We start from the raw sequence: 11,871 nt of genomic DNA on the forward strand, positions 1-11,871 counted from the left end.
CTATAGACTCTAACCATAGATTGCCTTTTTCTTTATCAGGATTAAATTGAGCTTGACCCATTACCAAACGGGACTACTATGGCAAGAGATTGGATAGTTCAAGTACTTAAGTAAAGTTTGCGTATACTGGACCGAAATTTCATATACGTAAATTGCCAAATGCATGTAAGATGCACAATGGGGGAGTGGTGAGTTATTACAGAAGCTAAATAAGAGGTTGACAAAGACTATCGTTAAATTATGCCAATGTTATGGTTCGTCTATCTAATCTCAACATTGATCTCATGTAAAGCAAGTGAAAATTGCTGATATAAGATCCAAATATCTTGGGAGCAAAGTTATACCCGATATTACATTTATAAGAAACAATTATTAAGAAATTCTAAGGAACCAAGATCTTGAAACTGTGTTTTTGAATTTCTACTAAGTTTTCCATGTGCAGGAACGCATAACAGGTCGGATTGCAGCCTAGGTCAATTTTTTTCGGACCTGTTGAAGTCTTCTGGGTATACTATAGTATTACAAACTTGTCCAAACTTATGGTTGTAAAACTATGTCATGCTGAAATTAAGGATAGTAGGATATCTTTAGTTCTGAATGTGACAAGATGTCACACTAACAACAATGATTGTAATTATTACGATATTGTTATCCTCTGCTTGTCTAACACATACATATAACAAAAATATTTACTTAAAGAGTTTATAAGGTTCTAGCAAAGGATCTAGCCATGTCTATATACTAGGCATACGTATTTTAACACCTCTTTTAAACATTATTTTTAAAGTACTACCTGACACCTGCTTGGTCCTTTAGGCAGGGATATACATATGTCATCGACTCAGCTGCGAGAAGAATCCGGGAACTATGTATCGAAAATTCGACCATACCTATATATGTGGATAGCCATGTAGCAATTAAGGCTCTTATTCAATCATTAGATCTCAGGTTATTAAATATCACTACTTGTAAAATATCTAGAATGCTCCGGTCCACTCTGACAACGGATAGAACTAGGACTCTTTTGTCTCTTAGTAAGATCTCGGTTAGGCTTCTAACTGGCACTGTATGTTTAAAAATATGTCGGAACGTATGGGCTATCCAACTACTGTAGAAGCTGTTTGGATGAAGAGGAAGATGAAATCGGTACAGCACCTTTTATGTGACTGCCCTGCCCTACAAGAGCATCTTGGTACAGCTCTTTTCCATGATCTGGACTCTCTGAAATATGTCACTAGTAATCATGATCAGTTTCACGAAAACCGCAAGAACCAAATAATAAAAGAGATTAGGAAGGAAAACCATTCTCTCAAAATAATTGATCAGCAATTATATGGGTATCATAATGGGCCACAAGGCTTCCTAATGAACTCGCTAAGTAACGAACAACCCACTTAACCTAAACCTGGAAAGTACTTCTATAGCAAAATAGTTTGACAATCGGAACAACTTGTTAATGTATTTTGCTCGATTTTTCCTATAAATAAAACGAAACGTTAAAGTATTTTTTCTAATTTGATCCTAAGGTATTGTAGAGAGCTTTTTCGTCCATTAAAGAATTAAATAGGATTTAATTACTAAGGACTCATTAAACATGATTAACAGACTATATTTCAATTGGGTATTTTAAATAATTTTTAAACCGACTACAAATAACAACACTCAGGGACACTAAAACGATAATTGGCTTTTATCTATGTTGCATTAATTAAGTGTTTTCAAACTGACCAAAATTTAAAAATCTTAAGTCAGCCAATTATCATTATGTTTGATAATTTTGAAGGCTATTTTAAATAGATTACAAAAGTTTAAGGGTAAAAATTATATGGTCAAGACTTCAGGGACAAACTTGTAATTAATTGTTATTTCCGTTACAATGAGTTTACTTCCAAAAGAATTGATTAAAAATTATAATCTTATCTTTCAGTTGGAAATATTTGTTAATACGATTTTAGCACTTGAACGATTCTATACATATCAATATATACTATGTATTTTGCAATAAAGTTTTTATCAGGATTTTTATATATTAGATTTTTTTTAATCAATTCAATGGCAAAATTAATTTCTTATATATTAGTTAATGGATTATATAACTAATTTTTAAACAGTATTAGCAAAAAGTAAGAAAAAAATTTGTTAAAATACAGTTTTTGCTAATTTTTTGTTAACAACTTTAAAAAAAAACACTGAGCAAAATGTCTTGTTTAATTGTAATTTCAACAATTTAGAACATTAGATTTATTTAGTTTCTAGTCAAAAACACAGTTTTAAGTGTAGAAATGTTTCGTTTTTTTTATAGATTTTTATTATTTATTTTAAATTTTTTTCACCTTGGCATATTGTATCCTTATTTTGTTGTTTTTGTCTTTATAAGTGTTTGGATTTTATAACAGTTAAGACCTTTTTATTAATCTGTTATAATTGATTATGTGCGCGTTTAAATGTTTTAAATCCGCACGTCTTTAGACACTGAACGTTTGAACGGATCGAAATGTTTCATTAAACCGAATATTTAATCATAAAATTTTTTTTGTTGTTAATAAATTTTCGCTCAAGTTATCTTGGCAATTTGTTCTTTCATTGGCACAATAATTGGTAAGACCGATTAGATAATACAATCGCTATAATTTTTGGGTATTTTTTGGTTTGTAAATGTTCAAGACTAGAAGATTGTACGCACACAACTAACTGACTTTTAGTTGTTAAATGATTGTGCTAACTAACTGCGAGTGTGCAAGTACTTTTTATTATAAAAGTTACTTTTTTTGCGTTCAATATCTTATCAACATCATCAAAATTTGTTTGTTTGTATTCGATAGATACTCGAGCGGAGGAGAATTTATTATTGCAATTATTTTCATGTGTTCTAGTTTTTATTTTTATTAAATCATGAGAGTATTCTATTATTTATATTAAAAAAAACATTTAACAAATTCAAATAACAAATGTTTGTTTTAAAACTTAATTTTGCACCGTGTAGTACTAGAATTTATCATATACTCTTGGATGACTCAAGAAAGGCGTTAGATGACGTTTCTTTAAGAACTGATTTGTTATTTTACAGATGTAGTTTGTATTTTTAAATAAATATTTCTTCCAATGCCCATTATCAGTTCTTTTTTATTTATTTTTATTTAAAGCACAAACATACACACGCACATATGTACATATTTGCATCATAGTTAAATTTATTTGTTGTGTTTTTTTTTACTTTTCGTTATCAATGTGCTAAATAATTTATTTACACCAGAAGATATTGTTGTTATTGTTTTTACGAGCTCTTTAAAGGTATAGAAGCAAAGGCGGCAATCTCTAGTTTTATAAATATTAAAAGGCTTAAGAAAACCCTGTACCTTAATGAAAGAATTGAAGTGGTTTTCAGACTCCAATAGTGAATATATTTACGTATTCATCCGCCTATAGTCTACACTATAGACTAGACTATAGACTAGACCATGATAAAAATAAAGAAGGTAGTGTCAATCAAAAATTTTTTTATCAAATAAGGATTTTTGAAGTTTAGTTTTTTGTGAGCATTATATAAAGCGTTGCCACATTCTTAAAAATGATTTTGATTTTCGAGAAATTTTTTACAAAAAATATGTAATTTAAAATTTACAATTTAAATAATAATGTACTATTACGTTATTTTGGACTATTTGGACTAGCAGTTTAGAAATATCAGATTTATTTCCAAAAAAATTCGATTGTGATCGGAGATATGTATATACATACCTTAAAACTCAATGTTTGCAGATCAATTAGTATTTTAATGTTACCTTGTGGTCATTGGCACAGTATTTTTATCCAATCTTACACGTTTTGCATTAACTGAAATATTACTTTTAAGGCAATGGTCGGAGCATACCATTGGCTCTTTTTGCAAATCTTCTTCGGAAATTTTACATATATCTAGCCATTGTTGTCGTTTGTTGGGTAATGTAGGGACTTTAAAAATATGTTTGCTTAAAAAATAGTTGGTATTTTAGCAGTTGGGGACTCATTTTTAATATTTGAAAATTAAGATCTTCCCTTTAATTCCAATTTAAAAGTAAACGTTTTTATATTTTTCAACAAATGAATGAAAATTATGTATTACATTTTTTCTTAAACTTCAAATATATGGGAAAATTTTAAATTAATATGGTATTACTATTTTTTTGAAAACGTCAAAATCCTTAAGCATGTCAGATATAGAATTTTAAAAAATATAGAGAGAATGACACTACCTTCTTTATTTTTACCATGGACTAGACTATAGACTAGACTATAGACTAGACTATAGAATAGACTATAGAATAGACTATAGACTAGACTATAGACTAGACTATAGAATAGACTATAGACTAGACTATAGACTAGACTATAGACTAGACTATAGACTAGACTATAGACTAGACTATAGACTAGACTATAGACTAGACTATAGACTAGACTATAGACTAGGCTATAGACTAGACTATAGACTAGACTATAGACTAGACTATAGACTAGACTATAGACTAGACTATAGACTAGACTATAGACTAGACTATAGACTAGACTAAAGACTAGACTATAGACTAGACTATAGACTAGACTATAGACTAGACTATAGACTAGACTATAGACTACACTAGACTATAGACTAGACTATAGACTACACTAGACTATAGACTAGACTATAAACTAGACTATAGACTAGACTATAAACTAGACTATAGACTAGACTATAGACTAGACTATAGAGTAGACTATAGACTAGACTATAGACTAGACTATAGACTAGACTAGACTAGACTATAGACTAGACTATAGACTAGACTATAGACTAGACTATAGACTAGACTATAGACTAGACTATAGACTAGACTATAGACTAGACTATAGACTAGACTATAGACTAGACTATAGACTAGACTATAGACTAGACTATAGACTAGACTATAGACTAGACTATAGACTAGACTATAGACTAGACTATAGACTAGACTATAGACTAGACTATAGACTAGACTATAGACTAGACTATAGACTAGACTATAGACTAGACTATAGACTAGACTATAGACTAGACTATAGACTAGACTATAGACTAGACTATAGACTAGACTATAGACTAGACTATAGACTAGACTATAGACTAGACTATAGACTAGACTATAGACTATAGACTATAGACTATAGACTAGACTATAGACTAGACTATAGACTAGACTATAGACTAGACTATAGACTAGACTATAGACTAGACTATAGACTAGACTATAGACTAGACTATAGACTAGACTATAGACTAGACTATAGACTAGACTATAGACTAGACTATAGACTAGACTATAGACTAGACTATAGACTAGACTATAGACTAGACTATAGACTAGACTATAGACTAGACTATAGACTAGACTATAGACTAGACTATAGACTAGACTATAGACTAGACTATAGACTAGACTATAGACTAGACTATAGACTAGACTATAGACTAGACTATAGACTAGACTAGACTAGACTATAGACTAGACTATAGACTAGACTAGACTATAGACTAGACTATAGACTAGACTATAGACTAGACTATAGACTAGACTATAGACTAGACTATAGACTAGACTATAGACTAGACTATAGACTAGACTATAGACTAGACTATAGACTAGACTATAGACTAGACTATAGACTAGACTATAGACTAGACTATAGACTAGACTATAGACTAGACTATAGACTAGACTATAGACTAGACTATAGACTAGACTATAGACTAGACTATAGACTAGACTATAGACTAGACTATAGACTAGACTATAGACTAGACTATAGACTAGACTATAGACTAGACTATAGACTAGATAGATAACTAGACTATAGACTAGACTATAGACTAGACTATAGACTAGACTATAGACTAGACTATAGACTAGACTATAGACTAGACTATAGACTAGACTATACTATAGACTAGACTATAGACTAGACTATAGACTAGACTATAGACTAGACTATAGACTAGACTATAGACTAGACTATAGACTAGACTATAGACTAGACTATAGACTAGACTATAGACTAGACTATAGACTAGACTATAGACTAGACTATAGACTAGACTAGACTATAGACTAGACTATAGACTAGACTATAGACTAGACTATAGACTAGACTATAGACTAGACTATAGACTAGACTATAGACTAGACTATAGACTAGACTATAGACTAGACTATAGACTAGACTATAGACTAGACTATAGACTAGACTATAGACTAGACTATAGACTAGACTATAGACTAGACTATAGACTAGACTATAGACTAGACTATAGACTAGACTATAGACTAGACTATAGACTAGACTATAGACTAGACTATAGACTAGACTATAGACTAGACTATAGACTAGACTATAGACTAGACTATAGACTAGACTATAGACTAGACTATAGACTAGACTATAGACTAGACTATAGACTAGACTATAGACTAGACTATAGACTAGACTATAGACTAGACTATAGACTAGACTATAGACTAGACTATAGACTAGACTATAGACTAGACTATAGACTAGACTATAGACTAGACTATAGACTAGACTATAGACTAGACTATAGACTAGACTATAGACTAGACTATAGACTAGACTATAGACTAGACTATAGACTAGACTATAGACTAGACTATAGACTAGACTATAGACTAGACTATAGACTAGACTATAGACTAGACTATAGACTAGACTATAGACTAGACTATAGACTAGACTATAGACTAGACTATAGACTATAGACTATAGATAGACTAGACTATAGACTAGACTATAGACTAGACTATAGACTAGACTATAGACTAGACTATAGACTAGACTATAGACTAGACTATAGACTAGACTATAGACTAGACTATAGACTAGACTATAGACTAGACTATAGACTAGACTATAGACTAGACTATAGACTAGACTATAGACTAGACTATAGACTAGACTATAGACTAGACTAGACTATAGACTAGACTATAGACTATACATAGACTAGACTATAGACTAGACTATAGACTAGACTATAGACTAGACTATAGACTAGACTATAGACTAGACTATAGACTAGACTATAGACTAGACTATAGACTAGACTATAGACTAGACTATAGACTAGACTATAGACTAGACTATAGACTAGACTATAGACTAGACTATAGACTAGACTATAGACTAGACTATAGACTAGACTATAGACTAGACTATAGACTAGACTATAGACTAGACTATAGACTAGACTATAGACTAGACTATAGACTAGACTATAGACTAGACTATAGACTAGACTATAGACTAGACTATAGACTAGACTATAGACTAGACTATAGACTAGACTATAGACTCTATAGACTAGACTATAGACTATACTATAGACTAGACTATAGACTAGACTATAGACTAGACTATAGACTAGACTATAGACTAGACTATATAGACTAGACTATAGACTAGACTATAGACTAGACTATAGACTAGACTATAGACTAGACTATAGACTAGACTATAGACTAACTATAGACTAGACTATAGACTAGACTATAGACTAGACTATATAGACTAGACTATAGACTAGACTATAGACTAGACTATAGACTAGACTATAGACTAGACTATAGACTAGACTATAGACTAGACTATAGACTAGACTATAGACTAGACTATAGACTAGACTATAGACTAGACTATAGACTAGACTATAGACTAGACTATAGACTAGACTATAGACTAGACTATAGACTAGACTATAGACTAGACTATAGACTAGACTATAGACTAGACTATAGACTAGACTATAGACTAGACTATAGACTAGACTATAGACTAGACTATAGACTAGACTATAGACTAGACTATAGACTAGACTATAGACTAGACTATAGACTAGACTATAGACTAGACTATAGACTAGACTATAGACTAGACTATAGACTAGACTATAGACTAGACTATAGACTAGACTATAGACTAGACTATAGACTAGACTATAGACTAGACTATAGACTAGACTATAGACTAGACTATAGACTAACTATAGACTAGACTATAGACTAGACTATAGACTAGACTATAGACTAGACTATAGACTAGACTATAGACTAGACTATAGACTAGACTATAGACTAGACTATAGACTAGACTATAGACTAGACTATAGACTAGACTATAGACTAGACTATAGACTAGACTATAGACTAGACTATAGACTAGACTATAGACTAGACTATAGATAGACTATAGACTAGACTATAGACTAGACTATAGACTAGACTATAGACTAGACTATAGACTAGACTATAGACTAGACTATAGACTAGACTATAGACTAGACTATAGACTAGACTATAGACTAGACTATAGACTAGACTATAGACTAGACTATAGACTAGACTATAGACTAGGCTATAGACTAGACTATAGACTAGACTATAGACTAGACTATAGACTAGACTATAGACTAGACTATAGACTAGACTATAGACTAGACTATAGACTAGACTATAGACTAGACTATAGACTCGACTATAGACTAGATTATAGACTAGACTATAGACTAGACTATAGACTATAGACTAAACTACAGGCTAAATAAAAGACTAGACTATAGATTAGATTTGGACTATACTTAAATTATTTATAGACTATCAAAAACTTATTCGACAACTGAACAGAAAAAGTACCGAAAATGTCTTGGGGATTCCACTCTATTCTGCGATATCAAAAAGTTCAGAAAAAAAGACTAAAGTACTGAATTGTCTATGTCTGGTGTAATTTCCAATGAGAATTTTTTTAAAAAAAGTTTCATTCATGGATTAGAAAAGCTAAAAGGTGCAAAGTTTATTTAAAAAACATTCGTTTGTATGTGTACATGGTTAAGAAGTCTATATTAGAACCAATACAAATAGTTTTCAATTCTTATCAAAGTTGGCTAACGTTATCATTAAAATAGATTTAAATTCTACTACCGTTACCGTTAAGATACCGTTAGTGTTATTTTATAACGATTTAAGGAAATATTTTTCATTTAAATTATCAGTCGTGACATTTAGAAAAAAATTTGTTTAAATATTTTTCCGAAGATGGGACTTATTCATATGATTTAACTTATTTAGAAAAATGTTTGCTAAAAACAGTAGATCTTCTTCTATTGAGTAAAAACAATAGGTACTTGTACTTACTCAACAACAAACTTTTTAATGTTAACTACTTATGTTGTTGTTGTAACAGCTCGACTGTGGTCGATAGTTCTTTTCCGGGGAAAAAACTTTCGGTTGATACAGCTGTCACTGGGTTGACAATCTTTGGCCGAGTATGACTCGGGTCGTTCCGGAGCGAAGATCCAATTGTCGTGGGAACGATAACTACTTATCGTTTGTATTGCTTAGAAGTATTTCAGTAATGATAAAATTGCAAATGCTTTTTTAACGAGCGTGGAAGTGGTCGTTACTTTTCAATGTAATTTTTTCCTGGGATCATTATATCTTCTATATATATGTATAAAAATAATTGTGTGTTTGTTTGTATGTTTGAACGTTAAAGATTACTAAACGGCTGAACAGATTTCCTTGTAATTTTCATAACGTTTTCCTGTATGTCTGGATACTTTTGATTAAGAAATTTCAAGTGGGTGGGGAGCCACGCCCATATTATGAAAATATTAAATTTTTGAGATAATATAAGAAACAGTTAGAGTCCTCAAATTTTGTCGAAGCCACTGTAGTGTTAATATGATTATTTAGAACAAAAGTAGGCGGCCTAGCATTAGGGGTCGTGGCAACTTCCATATAAATTAAATACAAAAATTTGTTTATACTATTGCAGTTTTTTATTTTTATTGCTCTTAGGGTAGCAAAGCACACTGGGTATAACTAGTGAGCCATAAAATTAAATCTAAACAAAAGAAGAATTTGGAAAGTGCATTTGTATAAACTACTGTGAAACTATATTCAAAACTATAAAATTTGATTTAAATTTACATATTTTATAAGATGCGGTGTATATTTAAAGGAAAATGCCAAGAAATGCTTTTAGAAAATCGTAATAATATTTTAGTTATTGTTAAACATTTGTATTAGAAAAATGAAGTATTATTATTGGCTGGCTTATATATTTTTGGGCAAGTTTAATGAAATTATTTTTTTTTATATTAATTTATAATTAACAAAAATAATTTGTTTTTAGCTTTAACCCTGAGTCCAGTTTTAGGATTATATTTGTGGAATAATAATGTGATGTCTAACATGTATAATAACAATCAATATAGTTCCACATATAAAACAAAATTGCCCAATTTTGAAAATACTATACCACAGACAACTCCGATTACAACTAGAGCAACTAAAGCAACAACCAATAGTTTTCCAACTAATCAACCATCATCAACTTTTGACTTTCTGGATGTAATACAAAATCCTTTCGAAAGTTTAAATAATTTCTTTAATCCAATTACTGATGCGATTTCTTCATTCTCGCTGCAAGATCTCATGCCATGGTTTTAATTCTTAATAATTTATACTTACTTAATATATTATGCCACAACTGGAATATAACTGGCACGATCGGTTAAAACCTGAAAAATAAAACACAAAAGATTTTAACTTTTTTTAAAGATTATTTTTTCAAATCAATACAATAGATAATATAAATTATATTCTAAATAAAAAGTTATCGACTTAATAAATTTAGAATGACAAAAGAATAAAGCTAAATTTATAAGTACAACCCACTTATTTCCTGCTTATTTATGTATTTATCTAAAATTGTGACAAAACTCGCTCAAATAATGAAACGTGCGTGTTTCTTTATTTAAACAATAAAATTTATTGTTATATGTGAACATAATACATACAAATATTCTAAAAAGAATACATTCTTTTTAAGTTCTGATTGCAGGGTATAGCATTCCTGCTAATAAATTTGACACACTCCTTGTTTATATCTAAATATGTATAATAAAAACAAATATTTCAAGAACAATTGCTTGGTCATTAACTTTGGATTTCAGTGAAGAATTCATTAAACATGATTCACTTTGTGATAAATTAAATATTTAGAATTTTATGTCAAAAAAAAGAATAAAAAGCAGAAATACAAAAAACAAAATGAATTATAATTTTTGTTTATATCGACTTAAAATAACAATGATGCAAATATTTTGGTTTTCCATGAGTTTTTTTATATGACTCAATCAATATACATAAAATTATTTTGTTCTTTCCATTAAATAAAATAATCTATTTCGGAAATGTAATTTTAGTTTTCGCTTTAATTTATTTCTAAATTTCGAAAAAAAATACTGTTATTTATCTGTCTGTAAAGAATTGATCACGTTTCAATGCTTATGTTAACTTGTGTCTGTTTAAATATTAAAATTTAGAAATTTTATATAAAACTTTATTTTAAAATTAGCTTACACAACATTTTATTTCAACAATAAATAAAAAAATTAGCAAAAAAATAAAAACATTAACAAAGTAACTGCATTAACTAAATTCGTTTTTATTTGATTTCTTTAATTTGTTTATTTTACTTAATCAGTTAGTTGTTTTACTAATTAAAGACATTTTTATCTACAACGATCATTGTTTTAAGTCGTTTTTTTCCATTTCTGTTTTTGGCAGAAAAATTAACTTACATTTCATCAAAAATTCATTCAAAATAAAAGTGAAGTCATTAATAATATGTTAACACTTATTCGTACATAAATATTGGGTAGGTGTAAGTGTAATTTTCGTAATACAGAATTATTTATCTATCTATCTATCTATCTATCTATCTATCTATCTATCTATCTATCTATCTATCTATCTATCTATCTATCTATCTATCTATCTATCTATCTATCTATCT

The 11,871-nt window shown here is 29.7% G+C and overlaps 1 protein-coding gene across 2 annotated transcripts in view; it reads right to left on the reverse strand.

Annotated features, from left to right (window-relative positions):
- Positions 1–11,871, reverse strand: part of LOC111686525 (unconventional myosin IC) — a 39,804-nt gene that overhangs the window by 8,474 nt on the left and 19,459 nt on the right. The window contains exon 2 of one of the 2 annotated variants that reach the window (XM_046951568.1): positions 10,542–10,591. Coding sequence is in view for 1 of the 2 variants with exons in the window: in XM_023448883.2 (XP_023304651.2) it covers positions 2,334–2,341 (8 nt within the window). In the remaining variant the exon portion in view is untranslated. Of the gene's footprint in view, positions 1–2,333; positions 3,036–10,541; positions 10,592–11,871 lie in introns of those variants that run through there. The other variant, XM_023448883.2, reaches the window with a different exon arrangement.

Source organism: Lucilia cuprina, chromosome 5 (genome assembly GCF_022045245.1).
Source record: "Lucilia cuprina isolate Lc7/37 chromosome 5, ASM2204524v1, whole genome shotgun sequence".
Lineage (NCBI taxonomy): Eukaryota > Metazoa > Arthropoda > Insecta > Diptera > Calliphoridae > Lucilia > Lucilia cuprina.